This window comes from Melanerpes formicivorus, unplaced genomic scaffold, assembly GCF_026170545.1.
Source record: "Melanerpes formicivorus ecotype bairdi unplaced genomic scaffold, bMelFor1.0.p_v2 SCAF_3, whole genome shotgun sequence".
NCBI lineage: Eukaryota > Metazoa > Chordata > Aves > Piciformes > Picidae > Melanerpes > Melanerpes formicivorus.
Window position 1 is genome coordinate 38,234,489 of NW_027142355.1, and position 24,838 is coordinate 38,259,326.

The 24,838-nt window shown below is 44.2% G+C and overlaps 1 protein-coding gene across 2 annotated transcripts in view; it reads left to right on the top strand.

The window, feature by feature from the left end:
- TBK1 (TANK binding kinase 1) overlaps positions 1–24,838 on the top strand; it is a 40,426-nt gene that overhangs the window by 10,535 nt on the left and 5,053 nt on the right. For both annotated transcript variants that reach the window (XM_068170489.1, XM_068170490.1), the window contains exons 6-19: positions 726–886; positions 1,983–2,093; positions 5,377–5,556; positions 8,606–8,802; positions 10,473–10,531; positions 12,961–13,052; positions 14,432–14,533; positions 18,198–18,276; positions 19,202–19,323; positions 19,452–19,528; positions 19,875–19,914; positions 22,204–22,305; positions 22,400–22,496; positions 24,269–24,375. In XM_068170489.1, coding sequence (XP_068026590.1) covers positions 726–886; positions 1,983–2,093; positions 5,377–5,556; positions 8,606–8,802; positions 10,473–10,531; positions 12,961–13,052; positions 14,432–14,533; positions 18,198–18,276; positions 19,202–19,323; positions 19,452–19,528; positions 19,875–19,914; positions 22,204–22,305; positions 22,400–22,496; positions 24,269–24,375 — 1,526 coding nt within the window. The remainder of the gene's footprint in view (positions 1–725; positions 887–1,982; positions 2,094–5,376; positions 5,557–8,605; positions 8,803–10,472; positions 10,532–12,960; positions 13,053–14,431; positions 14,534–18,197; positions 18,277–19,201; positions 19,324–19,451; positions 19,529–19,874; positions 19,915–22,203; positions 22,306–22,399; positions 22,497–24,268; positions 24,376–24,838) is intronic.

Here is a 24,838-nt window from a genome sequence, read left to right on the forward strand (position 1 = left end):
CCAACCCTGACTGATACTATGATACTATGATGATCTCAGCACAGTAGCCTTGAAATAATTTCCAAGCCTAACTTTCCCTCTTGCCTTTTGGGAAAGGAGGAACAACAGTGTTTTAGTTACGAATATCACTGCCTCTATATCTCCAGGTATTTTTGAGTTTGTGTTTTAGCTATTGGATGATGTTAGGTGTAGTTGAGATTCACTTGATATCTTAGTTAACTAAAGGGACACAGGCTGGGTGGTTGGATGTGGTGACCTCTGCAGGTCCCTTCCAACTGCTAGCATTCTGTGATTCACAATCAGTACACAAGCATCTTAGGCATAATTTCTTCCTGCCATGTTTTCCATATGCAGTATGGTAACTGATACTCTCCTCTGCTATGGGTCTTTTATCCAGTTTGCTTTCAGTTGTTTCAAAATCATCCAGAGGAATACTGACTTTCTAGTGATGTTTTATTCTAACAGTCAAAGTTTAGCTACATTTTAAAGTCCTTTTTGCACACCTTTTAACCAAAGCAGCTCTGCTACCTAGGAATGCTTTGGATACTCTGTCAGAGTAACTGAAGCAAATTCTGTGATACAAGCTAACTTTACTTTTTGAGTAAAGAGCTGAAAGTTTAGAATTACAAATTACCTTGCTGTGAAACAGTAGTTTGTGATTGTGTTCTTTATATTGTTCATGAAGTGATCTAACTTCTTTTTATTTCCTCTTTGTTTCTCTTTAGCATCCTGATATGTATGAACGAGCAGTTTTGAGGAAGGAGCATCAGAAAAAGTATGGAGCCACAGTTGATCTGTGGAGCATAGGGGTGACCTTCTACCATGCTGCAACAGGGAGCTTGCCTTTTCGACCTTTTGAAGGACCTCGTAGAAACAAGGAAGTGATGTAGGTAATTTTGAAGGAGAACTTTACCTGTTTGTAAATTAAGTCAATCCTTTAAATGCTTTTAGTCCTACACACAGAGTAAACATTGTAATAGTAAAGATACTTTTATTTAACTCTGTTGTGGTTTAACCTCAGCTGAGCACCGCACAGCTGCTTGCCCTCTCACCCACAGTGGTGAGGACTGGCAGGGTAGAAGTGCAAAAACTTTAGGCTTGAGCTCAAGGCAGTTTAATGCATTTTTAAAAACAAACCAACCAAAACAAAAACCAAAACAACAAAAAACCCCACCCTCTCAGTTCTTGGCCAGCTGCCACCCTGGGAAATTCCCCACCCCATGCAGCTTTTATTACTGAGCATGGTGTCATATGGTATGGAATATCTATTGGGGTCAGCTGTCCTGGCTGTTTCCCCTTCCACCTGCTTACTTGCCCCAGGTTACTCACTGTCAGGGCACTGTGAGAAGGAGAAAAAGACCTTGGTGTTGTATATAAGCCCTGTGTGTACAGGGCTACAGAGAAGGGCAACAAGGCTGGGGAGAGGCCTTGAGCACAGCCCTATGCGGAGAGGCTGAGGGGGTTGGGATTGTTTAGCCTGGAGAAGAGGAGGCTCAGGGGAGACCTCATTGCCCTCTACAACTACCTGAAAGGTGGTTGTAGCCAGGAGGGGGTTGGTCTCTTCTCCCAGGCAACCAGCACCAGAACAAGAGGACACAGTCTCAAGCTGCACCAGGGGAGGTTTAGACTTGAGGTGAGGAGAAAGTTCTTCACCAAGCGAGTCGTTCGTCATTGGAATGTGCTGCCCAGGGAGGTGGTGGAGTCACCGTCCCTGGAGGCGTTCAGGAGGGGATTGGACGTGGCACTTGGTGCCATGGTCTAGTCATGGGGTCTGTGGTGATAGGTTGGACTCGATGATCCTCGAGGTCTCTTCCAACCTTAGTTATACTCTGATACTGTAATTATTACCAATAATTAGGCCTACAACTCCAGGCTGGTCAGTTGTTTGGATTTATATTATTGACACCCCTTTGAGGGTGGGTTGCTGGACCTGTGTATGTATAAGAGCTGAAGTCTCTTCTTGTTTTCATATTGTCTCACAGGTACAAAATAATCACTGGAAAGCCTTCTGGTGCTATTTCTGGAATCCAGAAAGCAGAAAATGGACCCATCGAATGGAGCTGGGAGATGCCTGTTTCTTGTAGTCTTTCAAAGTAAGTTTGAACTTCCCCCAAAGTGTTTTGATGCTACTTGATTGGGCTTTTCCTTGTTATTCTCTCAGGATTGAATCTTTGGAACAGAGATCTGTCTGTTGCAGTTCTTTTCTTTGAACTTTCCAGGAGACTGGTACAGTCAGTTTATCACATACTTTTAATTCCCATCTGTCCAAATAGTTTTATGATTGCTAATTCACAGATGAGCACCCGAGAGTCTGAAGTGGTGTGAGCAGAAGAGAGATTGTTGCTGTGTTTTCTCCAACCTCAGGAAAGAGTAGGAAGATTTAATAAACTTTGAACTGATGGCCCTCTTTTCTTGCAAGAATGTGATTTCAGACACGACAAAGACTAGGCAGTGGGAAGAAAGTGGTAAGAAAAGATAGCTCAGAGACTTGCACTTCAGCCAGGGGGGAAAAAAAATCACATTAGCATATTTATCATATTTTCATAGTACCTTTTAATTATTTTTTTATCATCATATTTTTGCTTCATGTGTCATAATATTTAGTAGGAAGAGCCATGGAAGATCTAACCTCCACATGATCTTAAAAACCCCTCCCATAACCCATTTACCTATTTGTATTCCTGAGACTTCTTCAGCTCTTTGAAGTTACTACACTTTGAGGTAAAGGGAGAAAGAAACTGTTCTGTGAAGAAACAAAACTCTTTTGAAAGCCAGTTAAATAGATCCATAAGGGGTGTAGAGTGAAAGTCTGGTTTATGTAAACTTCCTTAGTTCGTGGTATGCAGAGATTGCAATATTTCTATTTTCCTCAGTTGTTCACAGTATCCAGTATCACAGTATAACTTAGGTTGGAAAGGACCTCGAGGATCATCGAGTCCAACCTATCAACACAGACCCCATGACTAGACCATGGCACCAAGTGCCACGTCCAATCCCCTCTTGAACACCTCCAGGGATGGTGACTCCACCACCTCCCTGGGCAGCACATTCCAACTCGCTCGGTGAAGAATTTCCTCCTCACCTTGAGTCTAAACCTCCCCTGGTGCAGCTTGAGACTGTGTCCCCTTGTTCTGGTGCTGGTTGCCTGGGAGAAGAGACCAACCCCTTCCTGGCTACAGCCACCTTTCAGGTAGTTGTAGAGGGCAATGAGGTCTCCCCTGAGCCTCCTCTTCTCCAGGCTAAACAACCCCAGCTCCCTCAGCCTCTCCTCACAGGGCTGTGCTCAAGGCCTCTCCCCAGCCTTGTTGCCCTTCTCTGGACACGTTCAAGTGTTTCGATGTCCTTCTTAAACTGAGGGGCCCAGAACTGGACACAGGACTCAAGGTGTGGCCTAACCAAAGCAGAGTCCAGGGGCACAATGACTTCCCTGCTCCTGCTGGCCACACTATTCCTAATGCAGGCCAGGATGCCATTGGCCCTCCTGGCCACCTGGGCAGCTTATTCCATGTAGTTTATTCCATATAGTTTATTATAGTTTATTCCGTATAGTTTATGTGCTTGAAATAATGAAGCAGATTTTTTTTTCCATTAAACACCTGTTTACAGTAATATTTTCAAGTAGCATTTAAACAGTGCTTACTCTCACAAGTTTAGTAGTAAAGAGAGTTTGAGCACAGCAGGCACTGCCCTCCAATAGGGCCATCATCGTGCTTGCAAGCCACTGGAGCTCGCTTCAGAATGTTACCAGTTTTACTGCTGGATTCAGCTTTTGATGTGCACATCATGGTAAAACTTCGAAGTTGTTCATGCTAACACAGCAGTAGGATCCAGGAAGTCCTGTGCAATTCAGATTCTCAAAGTAGAGATCATCATCGCTAAATTTTCTGGCAACACCAAGCTGGGGGCAGGAGTTGATCTGCTGGAGGGTAGAGAGGCTCTGCAGAGAGACCTCGACAGGCTGGACAGATGGGCAGAGTCCAAGGGCATGAGATTGAACACATCCAAGTGCCGGGTTCTGCACATTGGCCACAACAACCCCATGCAGTGCTACAGGCTGGGGTCAGAGTGGCTGGAGAGCAGCCAGGCAGAGAGGGACCTGGGGGTGCTGGTTGATGGTAGGCTGAACATGAGCCTGCAGTGTGCCCAGGAGGGCCAGTGGCATCCTGGCCTGCATCAGGAACAGTGTGGCCAGCAGGAGCAGGGAGGTCATTCTGCCCCTGTACACTGCACTGGTTAGGCCACACCTCGAGTCCTGTGTCCAGTTCTGGGCCCCTCAGTTTAGGAAGGAGGTTGACTTGCTGGAACGAGTCCAGAGAAGGGCAACAAAGTTGGTGAGGGGCTTGGAACACAGCCCTGTGAGGAGAGACTGAGGGAGCTGGGGCTGCTTAGCCTGGAGAGGAGGAGACTCAGGGGAGACCTTATTGCTCTCTACAAGTACCTGAAGGGGGGCTGTAGACAGTCAGATGTTGGTCTCTTCTCCCAGGCAGCCAGTACCAGAACAAGAGGACACAGTCTCAGGCTGCGCCAGGGGAGGTTCAGGCTGGAGGTCAGGAGGAAGTTTTACACAGGGAGAGTGATTGCCCATTGGAATGGGCTGCCTGGGGAGGTGGTGGAGTCACCATCACTGGAGGTGTTTAGGAGGAGACTTGACAGGGTGCTTGGTGCCATGGTTTAGTTGGTGGGGTGGTGTTGGATGATAGGTTGGACACGATGATCTTGAAGGTCTCTTCCAACCTGGTTTATTCTATTCTAAATACAAGAACTTTAAGCTGGCCTTTTCCCTGGAGAAGTAACGATTGCAAGTCCGTAGCTACGTGTTTTTTATTGCAGCGGTTGAGCTGCGTGCGTGGAGTACTTATTTAGACACATCTCAGTCAGGGTGAATTCTGTTAGTGTCAGCAATTTAAATAGCCAGTCTCTGCTAACCCAGCTGTTTTTGATTGAAAGCAACATAGTGTGCTCACACAAGCAGCTCAGCCTGCAAACCGTACATGGCAGTAGCTTCCTCCAAAGTGATAAACTCTGGTTAGTGTGTGGGGTGAGCTGGGTAAAAGTAGGAGCTGACCTTAGCTCTACAACGTAGACTGTTTTGATTGCATGCCACTTTCCCAGTGTCCATTGAATTGGTCAAATACAACAGGAAAAGTATTTGATAGCTGAGCCTAAAAAGGAAAGAGAACTATGTGTATTGCTAAAAAACAATGGACATTAAACATTTTGTTGTTTCATAAAGGGGAACAAATAAAAGGCACTGGGAAATTCTTCAAGGGATAACAGATGTGTGTTTATGAGACAAGTCAAAGTATTGCACTCAGTTGCAAGGCGAAAAGATCCAAGTAGATCCAGGTTCTCTTGTCTCTTCCTGCTGTCCTCTAGGGGTCTGCAAGTACTGCTCACACCTGTCCTTGCAAATATTCTTGAAGCAGATCAGGAAAAATGCTGGGGATTTGACCAGTTCTTTGCCGAGACAAGCGACGTGCTGCACCGCATAATAATCCACATCTTTTCACTGCAGCAGATGACCTTGCACAAGGTTTATATCCACAGCTATAACACGTAAGTCTGCTCTCTGTTTTCATTGCTTTGGTCTTAGTTAGGGAGAGAGTACTCTGACCTCAGATCAGTAACCTTTCTTTGGCAATTTGTCTGAGGAAGTGAAAGCTTGTAATTCTCTGTGTAGTCACAGTCACAGAAGCACATTGACTAAGGTCATAGTAGTATCAGTCAGGGTTGGAAGGGACCACAAGGATCATGTAGTTCCAACCCCCCTGCCATGGGCAGGGACACCCCACACTAGATCAGCCTGGCCAGAGCCTCATCCAGCCTGGCTCTTAAACACCTCCAGGGATGGGGCCCCAACCACCTCCCTGGACAACCCATTCCAGGGCTTCACCACTCTCACGGTGAAGAACCTCCTCCTCACATCCAGCCTGAATCTCCCCACCTCCAGCTTCATTCCATTCCCCCTAGTCCTATCACTACCTGAGATCCTGAGCAGTCCCTCCCCAGCCTTCCTGTAGGCCCCCTTCAGATACTGGAAGGCCACAATTAGGTCACCTGGGAGCCTTCTCTTCTGCAGACTGAACAGCCCCAACTCCTTCAGTCTGTCCTCACAGGAGATGTGCTCCAGCCCTCTGATCATCCTCGTGGCCCTTCTCTGGACACCTTCCAGCACCTCCACATCCCTCTTGTAATAGGGACTCCGGAACTGGAGGCAGTACTGCAGGTGGAGTCTCACCAGAGCTGAGTAGAGGGGGAAGATCACCTCCCTCGACCTGCTGGCCACATTTCTCCTGATGCAGCCCAGGTCATTAAGCGCTCATGTTAAAATCTGTAAGGTCTGGTTTACAGTTTGATACAGAAGTGCCTTTTCTCTACCTTGTTACAGCTAATACAGAGTGTGTGTTATTCTCTAATATGCCAGCAGATAGAGTTATTCCATCAGATGTGTAACTACAGTGCTGTCTTCTCCCTTTTTTTTTCCTGTCATTTGTATTTTGAGAGAGCCCAAATACTATTTTTAAAGAGAAGCAGCTCAAACTGCTGGTGGACAAAAAGTTCATCATGAGCTCTCAGTGTGCACTTGCAGCCCACAAAGCCAATCAGATCCTGGGCTGCATCAGGAGAAGTGTGGCCAGCAGGTCGAGGGAGGTGATCCTCCCCCTCTACTCAGCCCTGGTGAGACCCCACCTGGAGTACTGTGTCCAGTTCTGGAGCCCCTTTTACAAGAGGGATGTGGAGGTGCTGGAAGGTGTCCAGAGAAGGGCCACAAGGATGATCAGAGGGCTGGAGCACCTCTCCTATGAGGACAGACTGAAGGAGTTGGGGCTGTTCAGTCTGGAGAAGAGAAGGCTCCCAGGTGACCTAATTGTGGCCTTCCAGTATCTGAAGGGGGCCTACAGGAAGGCTGGGGAAGGACTGCTCAGGATGTCAGGTAGTGATAGGACTAGGGGGAATGGAATGAAGCTGGAGGTGGGGAGATTCAGGCTGGATGTGAGGAGGAAGTTCTTTACCATGAGAGTGGTGAAGCCCTGGAATGGGTTGTCCAGGGAGGTGGTTGAGGCCCCATCCCTGGAGGTGTTTAAGCCCAGGCTGGATGAGGCTCTGGCCAGCCTGATCTAGTGTGGGGTGTCCCTGCCCATGGCAGGGGGGTTGGAACTAGATGATCCTTGTGGTCCCTTCCAACCGTGACTGATACTATGATACTATGAAAGTGCTATATACATTTTAGGGTTTTTAATTTATTTTTCTTTATGCTTATTTATACCAAATGTTGTATTGGCAGTGCACTAATGCTTCACAGGAGGCAAACTGATTCTTCTTCTTAGTATGCTTAAACTTTTTGTTCTTCATGGGAGGTACTGTTCGGTGGTTGGTTTTTGAGGGAGATTTGTGATAAATTCATATCTATTGGTCACTGGCAATAAAATACTAAAGTGTCTTTAGTCTTCCTTAGCACTGCTGGTTTAGGAGATAATCTGTCTGTTAATTTGCAGGCTGCATTTAAAGCACGTGCTTGCTGATATGTGAATTACCAGATTTTTCTCTTGGAGAGAAGACTTAGTCTTGAGAAGAGAAGACTGAGAGGGGATCTGATCAATGTCTATAAATAGCTGAGGGGTGGGTCTCAAGTGGAGGGGGCCAATCTCTTTTCAGTGGTGTGCAGTAATAAGACAAGGAACAGTGGATACAAACTTGAATAGAGAAGGTTTCGCCTCAACATGAGGAGAAAGTTCTTCACAGTGAGGGTGACAGAGCACTGGAACAGGCTGCCCAGAGAGGTTGTGGAGTCGTCTTCTCTGGAGACTTTCAAAACCCACCTGGATGCATTCCTGTGTGGATTACCCTAGGTGATCCTGCTTTTGGCAGGGGGGGTTGAACTTGATGATCTCTGGAGGTCTCTTCCAGCCTCTAACATTCTGTGACTCTGTGATAGATCATCAATCTGCTTTGAAGAAATGAGAATGCCCAAGGAGGGTTGTAGACAGGCAGAGGTCAGTCTCTTCTCCCAGGCAGCCAGCACCAGAACAAGAGGACACAGTCTCAGGCTGCACCAGGGGAGGTTCAGGCTGGAGGTCAGGAGGAAGTTTTACACAGAGAGAGTGATTGCCCATTGGAATGGGCTGCCTGGGGAGGTGGTGGAGTCACCATCACTGGAGGTGTTTAGGAGGAGACTTGACAGGGTGCTTGGTGCCATGGTTTAGTTGATTAGGTGGTGTTGGATGATAGGTTGGACGCGATGATCTTGAAGGTCTCTTCCAACCTGGTCTATTCTATTCTATTCTGAAATGTGCTTCCTTCCTTCTCATCTGGTATTGCCTGTTTTTGCTGAACTTCCAACTTCAGGCCAAAGCAAATTTGTTTACACAGACATGCTTTGGTGGAAGATCAGAGCTAGAAAGGGAAGTTTGATATTTTGCAGGAAATGGTATTTATTTTTGTAACAGAGCGAGCTGGGGCCTTAGGCAGCCTGCTCCTTTTTGTTCCATTTGTAAGCGAAATGCTTTATGTGTAAAAACCATTTCTTAATTGATAAGAAGTAATGCCAAATCTGACTTGTTGAACTATTGTAGTGAGTCTACTGTCTGTGTTGTTTGTATTACAGAGCTGCTATATTTCATGAGTTGGTCTACAAACAGACAAAAATACCATCTCAGAATCAAGAACTGATATATGAAGGTCGTCGTTTAATACTGGAGCCTGGCAGACTGGCACAGCACTTCCCCAGGACAACTGAGGAGAATCCTATCTTTGTAGTGAGCAGGGAGGCTGTGAACATTGTTGGATTAATCTATGAAGAAGGTATATGAAGATCATTTCCACTTTGCTGTGGCTATTTTTTGTAAAGAGTTTGGGTTATTTAGTTGCCACTCTTATGTCTTTTATGTCTTAGTAATAGTGTTTGACAGCTTCTGCTCTTGATACTTGGAGTTCTAATATGCAGTTGAGTTTCTTTGCTCAGTGCTTTGCACTTTTGACATATTTGTCAGAAAGAGCAGCTGCTTTTAATGTTCCTAGTGCTGTGAACCTCAGCATTTGTGTGTTAAGATGTTGGGGTGCACATGGAATTCTGAAATATTTTGAAGCATGGTGCTTTCAACAAATAGAAAGGAACATCATAGAATTTGCCCAGAGAAGGGCAACAAAGCTGGGGAGGGGTCTGGAGCACAGCCCTGTGAGGAGAGGCTGAGGGAGCTGGGGTTGCTTAACCTGGAAAAGAGGAGGCTCAGGGGAGACCTTACTGCTCTCTACAGCTACCTGAAGGGAGGTTGTAGCCAGGTGGGTGTTGGTCTCTTCTCCCAGGCATCCATCACCAGAACAAGGGGGCACAGTCTCAAGCTGTACCAGGGGAGGTTTAGGCTGAATGTTAGGAAGAAATTCTTCACAGAAAGAGAGATTAGCCTTTGGAATGGGCTGCCCAGGAAGGTGGTGGAGTCACCATCACTGGAGGTGTTTAAGAAGAGAATGGATGAGGGACTTGGTGCCATGGTTTGGTTGATTAGATAGTGTTGGATGATAGGTTGGACTTGATGATCTCGGAGGTCTTTTCCACCCTGGTCTCGTCTGGTATCCCATCCCATCCCATCCCGAAGCTGGTTCTTTTGTTCCATTATTGAGTGGAAATTAAAGGTTTGCCTGTATTTTTCTTTAATGTGCAATGAATGTGGCTCGCCTTTCAGTTAACAAAGGAGGTCTTAACAACTTGCCTTTGCTTAGAAGGTAAGGTAATGTCATAATAGAAAAAAATTAATTAAGCTTTTATCATTGAGAGACTTACAGAGGGCCCTATGCCAGAGCCCTGTTCTGGAAGAGATGAGCTGGAGAACATGCCTCCATTGAGACATCAGTGTTGCTTTTGTCAGTATGTCCCACAAAGCGCTTGCTCAGGCCAGCTGGCGCTCACACTGAGGTGCCAAAGAGTGTGGGAAGGTGAGCTACTTGTAGAAGGATCAGCAGGGCCTTTCTGTTGTATCAGAGCTTTCTGAAGGAGTCAGTGAGCATGAGAACAAAGGAGATTTAACTGAGAGAGGCTGCACTCTAGGTTTGTAAAAGCTGTTTGGTGAAATTCTGCCCTTAAGAATGTTGGTGAAACTAAGCAGCCATGAGATAAGTGAGAATGATCTCTCATGAAGAAGAGCAATAAATGGTTGGCTTTCTCAACTGAGAGAGGTGGATAGTGGAGACCTGCATGAAACCTGTGCTGTACAGCATGTTCAGAAGTGAGTCTGGAAAAGGAAATGAAGGGCAGATTGCTGAAGATACAAAGCTCTTCAAAGCATTTCAGACAAAGGCTGGTTTTGAAGGCTTGCACGTGTACCACATGATATTAAAAACCTTGGCAGATGAGATGAAAATCCATGTAGAGACACATAGAAACAGTGTACAGGGTGGAGAGGGGAAACAGGCTGAACTTCAAAGTCTTTTATGGAGAACAAGGAAATACAGATTATTTTATTCTTTTTATGTTCCAGTTCTGCTTCCTAAAGTACATCAACGTTATGATTTGGATGCTGATGCCAGTATGGCTAAAGTGAGTAGCTATGATTTTAATGTATATACCTGAAATGCTGAAATGGAAGCTATTTGATTTTTCAGACTGATGATGTTAGTGAAGCTCTTTTTAATTGCTGGTGAGGATTCTGATTGATAGAACTGCATTCATTAATAAGGACTCCAAAAGTATGTTAAAGCCATACTTGGTATACAAAATATGTCTGTATATATTTCTTTTTGCACAAGAGGAAATGCTCAGAACAGCCACCCTAGGTCAAGGTGCTTTGTTGCTACACAATTCAGTGATGGGAGAAAAGAAGCCTGCCACTTTGGAGTCCTGAAGTTAGCTAGCAGATTCATCACACTCCTTGTGCTGGTGCAAAATTTAGCATAAGAGAAATAACTTCAATCTTTCAATAGAGAGGAGACTCTAGGATTCTGCAGGAGAGTGGAATTTCTGTTGGCTGGCTTGCAAGTTCTCAGAATCTGTGGGAGACAAGTAGAAGATGTTTCATTCTTTTGGCCATTTTTCTGAAACTGCTGAATGTGTGCATCGCCCTGCCTTGCCTGTGTGAGCACCACTTACACTGTGCCTTTAACATACTGGCTGGAGGAGCCTTGTATAATAATAATTATAATAAACCAGGTTGGAAGAGACCTTCAAGATCATCGTGTCCAACCCATCAACCAATCCAGCCCACCTAAACAACTAACCCATGGCACCAAGCACCCCATCAAGTCTCCTCCTGAACACCTCCAATGACAGCAACTCCACCACCTCCCCGGGCAGCCCATTCCAATGGGCAATCACTCTCTCTGTGTAGAACGTTTTCCTGACATCCAACTTAAACCTCCCCTGGTGCAGCCTGAGACTGTGTCCTCTTGTTCTGGTGCTGGCTGCCTGGGAGAAGAGACCAACCTCTGCCTGTCTACAACCCCCCTTCAGGTAGTTGTAGACAGCAATAAGGTCACCACTGAGTCTCCTCTTCTCCGTGCTAAGCATCCCCAGCTCCCTCAGCCTCTCCTCACAGGGCTGTGTTCCAAACCCCTCACCAACTTTGTTGCCCTTCTCTGGACTCGTTCCAGCAAGTCAACCTCCTTCCTAAACTGAGGGGCCCAGAACTGGACACAGTACTCGAGGTGTGGCCTATCCAGTGCAGTGTACAGGGGCAGAATGACCTCCCTGCTCCTGCTGGCCACACTGTTCTTGATGCAGGCCAGGATGCCATTGGCCCTCCTGGCTGCCTGGGCACACTGCAGGCTCATGTTCAGCCTACCATCAACCAGTACCCCCAGGTCCCTCTCTACCTGGCTGCTCTCCATCCACTCTGACCCCAGCCTGTAGCACTGCATGGGGTTGTTGTGGCCAATGTGCAGAACCTGGCACTTGGATGTGTTCAATCTCATGCCCTTGGACTCTGCCCATCTGTCCAGCCTGTCGAGGTCCCTCTGCAGAGCCTCTCTACCCTCCAGCAGATCAACTCCTGCCCCCAGCTTGGTGTCATCAGCAAACTTACTGATGATGGACTCAATGCCCTCCTCCAGATCATCAATAAAGATCAGTAAAGATGTATTCTGGCATAGTGGTCTTGAAAGCACATGTCTCTTTGAAAACAAGTCCTGAAAATTAACAAATAGAAAGGCATCATTTTATATGAATTATGTAAAACATTGTGAATTATCATTTCTGAAACCTTGTTCACAATTCTAAGTAATGCAGCAAACTTTTAAATGCAATTAGGTGAATGAGGAGAGCCTTAGAATATACAAATGTGTTGGTTTTAATAAGCTCCTTTTAATGCCATGTGTTTCGTGCCTACACTACTGAAGAAATGTGCTTGTGACTTTCCAGAAATGTGAAGTAAATCCTGAGTGGAGTCATGTTTGTCCAGAAGAGATTTAGTATCATAGTATCAGTCAGGGTTGGAAGGGACCACAAGGATCATCTAGTTCCAACCCCCCTGCCATGGGCAGGGACAGAGCCAGAGCCTCATCCAGCCTGCTCTTAAACACCTCCAGGGATGGGGCCTCAACCACCTCCCTGGACAACCCATTCCAGGGTTTCACCACTCTCATGGTGAAGAACCTCCTCCTCCCATCTAGCCTGAATCTCCCCACCTCCAGCTTCATTCCATTCCCCCTAGTCCTATCACTTCCTGAGAAGTCCTTCTCCAGCCTTCCTGTAGGCCCCCTTCAGATACTGGATATTTGGGTTTATGCTTGACATATTTCAGCACCACTGAAACAAACCTCAACACCACATTTACACCCCCCACCCCCCCCCCACCCCCCTTCAGGAGCTTTTGTTTATCTCATGACTAAAGTTTGGGCAAAGTTAAGCAGTTTAAACTCTTATTCTTCATGTTGCTCTCTCTTCTCTGTATTGCTTTGTTGTGATTAATTGACTTGAAACAATTGTTAAGAGAAGGCCAGATCAGTGCTAGTGGTGTTTGTTTTTCCCACTAGGCAGTCACAGGGATCATCTGCTACGCCTGTAGAGTTGCCAGTTTGCTGCTACTTTACCAGGAGCTGATGCGGAAAGGAGTTCGGTGGCTGATGTAAGCAACTGCTTGGATTTCATTGTGCCTTTTGTTCTTCTTTATTTGAGATAAGTCATGATTATTGATACATAGCACTGTGAGCTGACAGTACCTGAGGAGGTTTTCTTCACTCCTTGAATACGAATAGGCTGTCTGATTTTTGGTTTTCCTTCTTTCTGTCTTTCAGGAAAGAAGTAATTGATTTTTTTCCTGACAATAAGTGTCCCGGTCCGGAGACACAGTTCTTGTGTTGTGAAATTAGAGGCACAAAGGAGGCCAAAATATCAACAGCGAGGCTATTTATTACATAAATAAAGTGGACATAAGAAGGGGAGAGGGAGAAAATAGAGAGGGAGAGAGAGAGAAGAGGAAAGGAATTATATTACCACACCCCTCACCCCCACCCCCAAGACAGTTTGAGTCTGTGGAGGAAAGGTGCTGAGGAGATGTTGGGTTTGTAGAGTGGGATTGTAGAGAAATAGTGCTGAGGCTTTGGCTGGAGAAGAGCTGTGGTCCTCTGGGCAGCCTGGGTCTGTAGAGAAAGGGTGCTGAGGCTTTGGCTGGAGAAGAGCTGTGGTCCTCTGGGCAGCCTCTTTTCTCCGGAGCAGCATTGTCCCGGGCTTTCTTCACTTAATCATCCAGTCTGGGGGACACACTCCCATACATTTTTCTTCTTTGTTTTTCTTCCTCTGAGAAGCCAGTAGTTGCTCAAGTCTTTTATACAGTTTTTAGTCCTTAGGTATGTGTCCAAGTATTGTCCCTCAGGAATTCCAGGGCCAGGAAATCATCCAGGAAATCTTTTCTGTGTGTTTGGATGGAGGCGGGGGGCCTCCGCCTCCTCCATTCTCATCCAGACAAGCCTCCACACTCATTACACATCAGGAAAACAGGTGGTGAATCCATTGTGTCACCCTTCCCAGGGTACCTGATGGGTGGAGATTATCTTGTCTCATGCATACTCCCCAAGGTGGCCTCGGTCCATTGTTGTCAGGCCAGCTGTGGCCCAGTGAGCAATGTTATCTTTGCACCTCCCAAGAGTCGTTCCAGTGGCACATATCAGCTATTGTCTGGGCAAGCAGCAAGTGATTTTATCTTTGTTGAGTCACACCAAGAGAGACAAACTTTTAGTCTCTCACAATAAGGTCTTGGTATTTGCAATTTCACTTTCTTCTGTGAATTTAAGTCTAGCCTCTGGTGGTAACATGCAGGCACAATGGAGCAGCTTGGATAAGATAATTTTAAATGAGGATTATTCTAATGCATCTCTAACTGACAGCAATTCTTACCAGCAGTTATTGCTGTAGATATATTACTGTATTTCTGTTGCAGGTAGGATATCAGTGGTAGGATATCACAGCTGAATACTTTTATTGTAAACTAATGCTTCACTTTTTTAGTGAAATAATCAAGGATGATTACAATGAAATGGTGCATAAAAAGACAGAGGTTGTCATCAGGCTGGATTTCTGCAGCAAAAACATTGAGAAAGCCGAGAAAATGTGAGTAGAAGTGCTACACTGAATGCATTGATTTTTCCTTACCTTCTTTATTGACAGTGGTATTTTGAGTTATGTTTATTTACAAGGGTTATGCATATAAAAATCAAATATCAATCAGCATGAATTTACTGATGGCATTTACTTAAGCAGATTTAGTAATATGCTTTGCTTAGAGTGTTCATTTTGCTGTTTAACCTAGTGGGAACAAGTAGTTACTCCTAGGTAGTGATTGTACGTGTTCTTTTTCACCTTCCTTCTCTGCCTCACCTTGTTGACTTTAGAAACTATAGCCAAGCTTGGACAAAGAATGAAGTAGCTTTCCTTTCATTAGTGCTTTAGTGCTTTTGCCACTGAGTTTGCTTTTGTGTGTTTATTAAGGATGCCTTTAAATACTGCCCCATTCACAGGTTTAAGACCAATGGTTTCAGCATGGAAGGAATTTCAGTGTTGAAATAGAACATAGAGCAGATGCAAAAAACCTAAACCAAACCACTCCTAAATAACAAAGCTGCATTAGGCTGTGACTAGATCACAGTGCATGTACATAAGGATGCCAAAAGTACACTGCCCAGGAAATTCTACTTAGTATCATAGTATCAGTCAGGGTTGGAAGGGACCACAAGGATCATCTAGTTCCAACCCCCCTGCCATGGGCAGGGACACCCCACACTAGATCAGGCTGGCCAGAGCCTCGTCCAGCCTGGGCTTAAACACCTCCAGGGACGGGGCCTCGACCACCTCCCTGGACAACCCATTCCAGGGCTTCACCACTCTCATGGTGAAGAACCTCCTCCTCACATCCAGCCTGAATCTCCCCACCTCCAGCTTCATTCCGTTCCCCCTAGTCCTATCACTGCCTGAGATCCTGAGAAGTCCTTCCCCAGCCTTCCTGTAGGCCCCCTTCAGATACTGGAAGGCCACAATTAGGTTTTGTTTCTTTGTTTATGAGGGCCTTGTTCAATTTACACAGACTCTTCAAACTTTTTTTTTAATATGTATATATATAGTCTAAATACTCAGGTCCTTTCCAGCCCCTAAGATTCTGTGACGCTGTGATTTGTCTTGGGTCAGGAGACCCTCCAGGGATGGGGCCTCAACCACCTCCCTGGACAACCCATTCCAGGGCTTCACCACTCTCATGGTGAAGAACCTCCTCCTCACATCCAGCCTGAATCTCCCCACCTCCAGCTTCATTCCATTCCCCCCCATTCAATTCCATTCCCTTCTCTCTCTTTTTTTAACTGCCTGATTATTATGTTATTTTTGTCTCTTTTGGTTAATTCAGGTGGCAGAGGTCTGTAGCACAGAGTCTCTCTGTTGCCCATATGGACCCCCTATGTAGAAGAAAGTTTTTAAGAGCACTTTCTTTAAAAGTGACAAAATTTATATTAAGTAGCAGCTACAGAATTGTGTTCTTTCAGCACAGGAGACTTCCACATTTCAGAGTCCACAGAAGACACTTATTTATCTTGGTGTCCATTCTGAGAAAGCAAATGTTTTCCAGTGGTCAGACTCTTCTGCCCTACCTCTTTCAGTCAAGTACTGTCTGTAGGCAGTGGGATTGCACCACTGAATTCTCCCTCCAAGTTTCATTCTTTTTCTCTCTCGATCTTTGTTTCATCTTTGAGTCCTACTCAATGTCCAATTCTCAGTCAGATGTCCTTGCAGTGTTTTGTTTAGTCTTTCCACAAACTAACATTGGCTTAGTTTCTGAGATGTGCCCCCCCCCCAAGCCTCTCTACTCCTCATACCAAACCAATGTGACGCAGCACAGAATTCAGCTAGGCAGCTCCAGGCCTAACTGGCAGCATTGCCAAGGCCAACAGCAGGCCTCACTTCTCTGCAAGAGATAACAGTCTGTGCATCCCTCCTGGGATGAGAGAGGGAAGGTAAAGGGAAGAAAACTGACTTTGCAGCCAGTTTTATAGGGATGAAGGACTTATGGGAATGAAATACCTTCCAGTCCACCTCCTGGACCCTCTGGATCTTCTGGAGGTTTGCAACTTTGTGGGTCCTCAAAGGCACCTAGCTTCTAAACTATCACATTCACAAACTGGAGTGGTTGACACGAGAACAGAAATTTGCTGTATGTTTGCACATGGCCTTTCAGCCTCTTTCACAGGGGCAGGATTTTCAGTTTATTTGCCTTCTGAAGGCTGTTACAGAGTTAGCAAAGGATGTGTCCTCTTGTTTGTTGTCCCTTTTCAAGGCTATGCTTCAAAGCATGACAACGTAAAGCTTTTATTTGAATAGGTAGGGTATTGGATTTGAGCAAAAGTGTTGTGTTTGAGCAAAGCAGCTGAGCTGGTTTTGATGGTATTTTTTTAAAAACAAAACATGTCTGAAACTCAGCAGGTGAAAAATACCATGATTTATTTGGCACTTGAGCTGTGGTCATGTAGAAAAGTATTAATAGGAACAATATGAAATGGGTCTTTAGGTTTTGTTAACGAAACCGACCCAAGGTTTTGGTAGCTCCATCATTCCAATAAGTTACCTTAGGAAAGCACTCTGATGCACTGCAGTAATATTTTGTTGTGTGTCACTGAGTACTTTAAGTAACTGGTTTGGTAACCTTTTAAAAATTATTTTATGAGAGGAAATAGTTTTCCACTGCCTGTTGAGTACAAGTAATGAAAATAGAATTAAGAAGTCAGAAATTGAAGCTTCAAACTTCTATGTCCATCCTGTCCTATTCCATTTCCATTCCCTATCCTATTCCATTTCCATTCCCTATCCTATTCCATTTCCATTCCCTATCCTATTCCATTCCCTATCCTATTCCATTTCCTATCCTATTCCATTTCCTGTCCTATTCCATTTCCTGTCCTATTCCATTTCCTGTCCTATTCTATCCTATTCCATTTCCTATTCTATCCTATTCCATTTCCATTTCCTATTCTATTCCTATCCTATTCAATTTTCTATCCTATTCCTTTTCCATTTCCTATTCCTTTTCCATTTCCTATCCTTTTCCATTTCCTATCCTTTTCCATTTCCTATCCTTTTCCATTTCCTATCCTTTTCCATTTCCTATCCTTTTCCATTTCCTATCCTTTTCCATTTCCTATCCTTTTCCATTTCCTATCCTTTTCCATTTCCTATCCTTTTCCATTTCCTATCCTTTTCCATTTCCTATCCTTTTCCATTTCCTATCCTTTTCCATTTCCTATCCTTTTCCATTTCCTATCCTTTTCCATTTCCTATCCTTTTCCATTTCCTATCCTTTTCCATTTCCTATCCTTTTCCATTTCCTATCCTTTTCCATTTCCTATCCTTTTCCATTTCCTATCCTTTTCCATTTCCTATCCTTTTCCATTTCCTATCCTTTTCCATTTCCTATCCTTTTCCATTTCTATTCTATCCTATTCCATTTCCCATTCCATTTCCTATCCTATTCCATTTCCATTTCCTATCTCTATTCCATTTCCTATTCTATTCCCTTTCCATTCCTGTTTCTATTTCTATTCTATTACGTAGGGGAAAAAATCAAGACTTTTTTCCATTGCCAAAATGTTTGCAGTATTATTTGCCACTTAAGGTTGTCAGCATTTTGTAGCTGCTGCTAGACAAATACTTTAATCCATATACTATTACACTTGAGATTCAGGTGGTATTGTGAGTGTATTCATTGCTTTTTTAACTGCTTCTTTTTGGTGGTCAGATACGAGAATTTGATGCAGGTCAACTTGGAATCATCAGAAGTGGATGACATTTCAGAGATACACACAAAACTCTTGCGTGTAAGTATGTTACAAAGCCTCTGTCATTCTCAAAATAATACAGGGTGTTTTTTTTTGTGGTGAATAACAACTCTGAATTTTCAGAGTCATTTATAGACTGACAAAGTCTGTCACACTGCCCACACCGAGATGGGGATTTCTTCCTGAAAACAGGGCAAATGCTTTTATGAGCTCAGTGTAATCAAAAGAAGTTCCTGAAAACACATTCCAGTTCTCAGTAAAAAAAAACTGCAGTGAAAAATGATAACTATGAAATATATGTTGCCTCACAGTCCTTTTTTATTCCATTTCCTTAAAATATTTTTAACTGCTTCATTTGCTTTCTAAAATGATACCTACACAAACCAACCTCAGAATGACCTGCTTTGAAATTTGCATTATCATAGTATCATAGTATTAGTCAGGGTTGGAAGGGACCACAAGGATCATCTATTTCCACCTCCCCTGTTTCCAAACAAGTAAGAAAGAACTGAAAATAACTTTACACACTGGTATCCTGGGACCATGTATAAAGTTCTCCATTCTCAAAGCAAAAAGGGGATTAGTGCATTTTTATTTTTGAAGGTTGTATGAAAGCCAGGGAAAGAAAGATACTAACTATGTGAATAGTCATTATACAAATTCTTAACAAAAGAGCAAGTGTAGAAGTAAATAGGGAGTAAAATATGAAGTACTTGAAAGGTGGAAGCTTGAGAGCAAAATACTAACTAATAGAAATGCCAGCATCAAAGGTGATTCTTTCTTTGGTAATACCATTATTTACCTGCTTTTAGCAAAGCCTAGGCAGATAATTGGGCATATTTCTTTAAGGAAGGGTCAGCAAATCAAATGGGTCTGTAGTATTAATGTGCTCAGTCTGTTTTCAGCCTCAAGTAGTTTTGCACTTTACCCAGTGGTAAGATGGAACTTTCTTGCTCTTAAATAGCTCTCCAGCTCTCAGGGCACAATAGAAACCAGTCTTCAAGATATCAAATCCAAACTCTCTCCTGGTGGTTTACTGGCTGACACCTGGGCAAATCAGGAAGGCATGCATCCAAAAGACAGAAAGTGAGTAACTATTGTTAGTTATTTTAATAGGTGTTTAATCTTCTATTGAGTCATAATTCATAGAACTCATTAATAGGTACTTACATTTATATGTAAGATATCTAATTTTCTTCCTTTTGTCACTCTAGTCCCGAAAGGCTGCAAGCGCTGCTAAGTTCCATCACAGATATTTATTATCAGTTCAAAAAAGACAAAGCAGAACGAAGTAAGTAACTTACTTGGGTCCCTTTTAACATGAACTGTGATGCAAAGGACAGATCAGTCCTCGTTCTACTAGGATACTTGTGATAGGAATGGAGAGTTAGTCAGCAGCAGTGAATATGTCTGCAGGTCTTTCTAAGTGAGTCTTAAAGCCTGTGTGAATCACACACCGGCACTGATCTCATAAATCCAAACTGCAAGAATAAAGGAATAAAGAAAGTTATTCAGCACTTTTCCCATCATGATGGGACACAAAAGCCATGGAGGAAATGGGTAAACTTATTGGAGTTTTACATAAATATAACTTACAAAATTAAACTGGTAATGTCTGTCATCTGCTCTGATCCTAGGGCTTTCTTATAATGAAGAACAAATTCACAAGTTTGACAAGTAAGTTTTGAAGTTGTCTTTGGGAAATACAATGATTGCTCTCAGCTGCTCCTGCCAATAACCTCTTCTGTTGATTTTGATTGTAAATTATAACCTCTTTAGGATTGCTTTATTAGAAACAATTGCTTTAAATATCTTAAGTGCATAGAGCTATGATACAGGGGTAGATGATAATGATGTGCTTTCTGGCACTGGAATATCTTCATGATTAGAACTTCTAAATGTAGACATGGACTACCTGTTCATTACCTGGGGATAACTGTCATGTAGGAAGCACATTTTTTTTTCCTGTGGGGTGTTCTGAGTTCTTTTTAGGGACAAAAGAACCCTCAGTAAGAATAAAGTAACTTTAAGGTGGAGATAATTTCCTACATCGTTATCTGGGGATAACTGTCATGTAGGAAGCATATTTTTTTTTCCTGTGGGATGTTCTGGGTTCTTTTTAGGGACAAAAAAGCCCTCAGTAAGAATAAAGTGACTTTAAGATGGAGATAATTTCCTACAGATGAATAAAATATGGGCTAGCTGAATGAAATTCTAGAATGATCTAATCTTCCAGGAAGTAGAGCATGTAAAGTAAGTTTTAATGCAGTTCTCTATAGCTGTTTAAAATTGTCACTTAGGAGGGGTGCCTGTATGAGTGTCTTTATGTCACCTGGATGTCTAGACTCCCCCAAGGCTCCACTGCCTCTGCTATTTCTTAAGCAGTTGTAAACAGCTGCTTTGCTCATGCTGCAGGATCATTTCAGTGCCTCATGTGCAGTTGCCTTATAGTGTCTAAGTTACCCTTAGGCATCTGAGGCAATGCTCTGTGACTGAGAGGCATCCCAGTCTATCTCTCTGGATAGACTGCCCAGAGCAGGGCACAGGGCAGGGTATCCTTGTGCATCTCAAATAATGCTTGGTGTTTATGTTGAAGTAAATTATTATCCTGATAGCTGATCAGTTGAGTGGTTCCCTGGGCTTTGCTGAGTGCTGTCTTAATTTAGGTGCTGCTTCTGTAATTTTCTGAAACTTCCTACAGTTGCTGCCACTGGTGGGGCTTAACTGAGAGTTACAGGTAGAAAGGTAACACTCAGAAGGCACTGGTGTTCTCACAGTTATGACTCTTAGCTTTCCCACAGTGAAAGCTAAATGGGGTAACTACCAAGTGGAAGGGAAGTTACCTTAAGATAAAGGACAGTAGGGGCAGGAAATCTCTTAAGATACACTGACAGAGACTTGGACACATCATTGCCTCACAACAGCAAGGGACTGAGCCTCACGTGAGAGGTAATGTGAGCAGTAATTTTGTCATCTGTTCTTAAGGGTGTGGTGGGAAAACAATGAAACATTGGGACCCACTCAATAGCTCATTTGAAAAGCTGCATTCCCAGACCACTCTGATTCTGAAACAGGCTTCACAGAATCACAGACTGGTAAAGTTTGGAAGGGACGTCTGGAGATCTAGTCAGCCCCCCTGCTAAAGCAGGTTCAGATGGGGAAGGTTGCACAGGATGGCATCCAGGTGGGTTCTGAAAGTCTCCAGGGAAGGAGATTCCACAGCATTTACCAGTAAATAGGCGAGGGAGCAGTACTCAGTTAGGATTATTTTAGTTGAATTATAGGTATGCATCTTGGAGGACAATCTTAGCTACACTGCAGTTAATTTGGATTAACCAATAGCTATCATGCAAGCCTTAATGAAACACCAGAGGCAGGTGTCAGACTGTAATGTCCCAGTACTCCTTCATTTCACTACTGGTGCAATGCAGAGCATGGTATTACACTGGGATTCCTATCTGCAGCACTAAGCAGAATTGGGTTTTGTTTTGCTTTCCTATTCTTATCTGCTTGCTTTTTTTCTCTTGTCATAAATGTAATCTGACACAAAACTTCTCTGTTGTTTGTTGGGTTTTTTCCTTGCATGTGTGTGCATTAACTCAGCACAAAGGATTATTCATCCATGCTGGAATAAGGATTTCTGCCCTTTCCATTTACAATCCCTTTTCCTTCAATATACCTGCTCAGATAAATGCTGACTAGGAGAAGGTTTTGGACCTATTGTTCCTATACAAATAATTGCAACTAAATCCTTCACATATTTTTTTTCCTCCCTGCTAAAGATTATTTTTCAAACCTAAACTGACAATTCATGCAGTGTATTGAATTCATACACATCACAACAGCATGAGTAGAGGTGGATAAAGTAAATCCACATATCTGCCTCTTCTCTACCTTTTGGAAAGTTAGAGGAACAAGAGGGTTTTGAAATAGTCTAACACTGTTCTGGTTGTTTCTCTGTTGCAGGCAGAAGCTGTATTTGCACGCTACAAAAGCCATAGCTCTGTTCAAAGATGAATGTGTCAGCAAGTATGATACTTTTTTGGACAAGGCAGAGGACTGGTCAAGGCAAGCTATTGAATTATTTACTATGTGGTGATGTTCAGTGCACTGCTTTCATAAAGGAAGCACTTAAAGGAAAACTTTATTCTTTCCCTTCTAGGAAAATGCTTCACACAAGGAAGCAGTTACTGGCTCTTACCAACCAGTGTTTTGATATTGAAGAAGAGGTATCCAAATACCAGGATTATATAAATGAGGTAGAATACTTCAAAATTATGTAAAGCATTTCTATAGATAAAAGACCACTCCACAGTGTTTAATGTCAGTAGTGCTGTTTATAGTGAGTCTAACATGAATGCACTCTTAGTAAAATATAGGGCTGCAGGGATGTAGGATTTGGTCTATAGTAGCTTCATTGCACCTGAAGGATGGCCAAGGGCTCAGGTCCAGCCATCATGGATTTAGGAAGGGCAGGTCCTGCCCCACCAACCAGATCTCCTCCTATGATCAGGTGACCGCCTGGTGGATGTGGGGAAGGCTGTGGATGTGGTCTACCTGGACTTCAACAAGGCCTTTGACACCGTCCCCCATAGCAAACTCCTGGCCAAGCTGTCAGCCCATGGCTTGGACAGCAGCACTTTGTGCTGGGTTAGGAACTGGCTGGAGGCTCAGCCCAGAGAGTGGTGGTGAATGGTGCCACATACAGCTGGCAGACAGTCACTAGTGCTGTCCCCCAGGGATCAGTTCCGGGCCCCATCCTGTTTAATATCTTCATTGATGATCTGGATGAGGGGATTGAGTTGATCATCAGCAAATTTGCAGATGACAGCAAGCTGGGAGCAGATGTTGGTCAGTTAGAGGGTAGAAGGACTCTGCAAAAGGACCTTGAGAGGCTGGACAGATGGGCAGAGTCCAACATGATGGCATTCAACAAGTCCAAGTGCTGCACTTTGGCCACAACAACCCTATGCAGAGCTACAGGCTGGGGTCGGAGTGGCTGGAGAGCAGCCAAACAGAAAGGGACCTGGGGGTGCTGATTCAGGTTGGACTCAATGATCCTCGAGGTCTCTTCCAACCTTGGTTATACTGTGATACTGTGACAGCTGGCTGAACATGAGCCAGCAGTGTGCCCAGGTGGCCAAGAGGGCCAATGGCATCCTGGCCTGTATCATGAATAGTGTGGCCAGCAGGAGCAGGGAAGTCATTGTGCCTCTGTGCTCAGCACTGGTTAGGCCACACCTTGAGTCCTGTGTCCAGTTCTGGGCCCCTCAGTTTAGGAAAGATGTTGAGTTTCTGGAGCATGCTATTGGAATGTGCTGCCCAGGGAGGTGGTGGAATCACCATCCCTGGAGGTGTTCAAAAAGGGTTTGGATGTGGCACTTGAAGCCATGGTTCAGTAGTCAAGAGGTCTATGGTGACAGGTTGGACTTGATGATCTTTGAGGCCTTTTCCAACCTTATTGATTCTATGATTCTATGTCAGTGGCATAGAGAGTGCTGCCACTTTTTGAATCCTGACTTGAATTTGCAGTGTTTTGGGGGTTTTGTTCCCTTTTTTTTTTTGTTGTGTTTTTTTGGTTGGGTTTTGTGTATGTGTGTGGGTTTTGGTGGTTTGGTTTGGATTTTTGGGTTTTGTTTCATTTGTTTGGGTTTGGGTTTTGGTTTTCTGGGTTTTGTTGTTGTTATTGGGGTTTTTTTATGGGATTGGTTTTGAGGTTTGCTTTTGGTTTGTTGGGGGTTTTTTGGGGAGCAGTTGCACTTTCCTCACAAAATCTGTGCCAGTGGATCCGGGTTCATTAAGAAGTGTTCTGTGTAACTGTTAGTATCATAGTATCAGTCAGGGTTGGAAGGGACCACAAGGATCATCTAGTTCCAACCCCCCCTGCCATGGGCAGGGACACCCCACACTAGATCAGCCTGCCCAGAGCCTCATCCAGCCTGCTCTTAAACACCTCCAGGGACAGGGCCTCAACCACCTCCCTGGACAGCCCATTCCAGGGCTGACTTAGATTCCTTTTTATCTATTCCAGGTACAAGATGCTCTGCCTCAGAAAATGTTTGCAGCTTCCAGTGGGCTGAAGCATAAAATGAATACAGTCTATCCAAGCTCAAACACGTTGGTGGAAATGACTCTTGGGTGAGTACTTCTTAGCTGGGTTGATGTAATGCTCTATATCTGTCATGTATTTTTTTCATTCATCTGTATATGGTTCACATAATCACAGTATGTTAGGGGTTGGAAGGAACCTCTGGAGATCTTTGAGTCCAACTCCCCTGCCAGACCAGGACCACAGAATCTAGCACAGGTCGCACAGGAATGCATCCAGATGGGCCTTGAAAGTCTCTGGAGAAGGAGACTCCACAACCTCTCTGGGGAGCCTGTTCCAGTGCTCTGTAACCCTTAAAGTGCAGAAGTTCTTCCTCATGTTGAGATGGACCTTCCTGTGCTGTAGCTGACATCCATTGCTCCTCGTCCTATCACAGGGCACAAGTTAGAAGAGGCTGTCCCTTTCTTCAGGACACCCAGCCCTCAGATATTTACATACCTTTATTAGATCCCCTCTCAGTCTTCTCTTTTCCAGACTAAAAGCCCCAAGTCT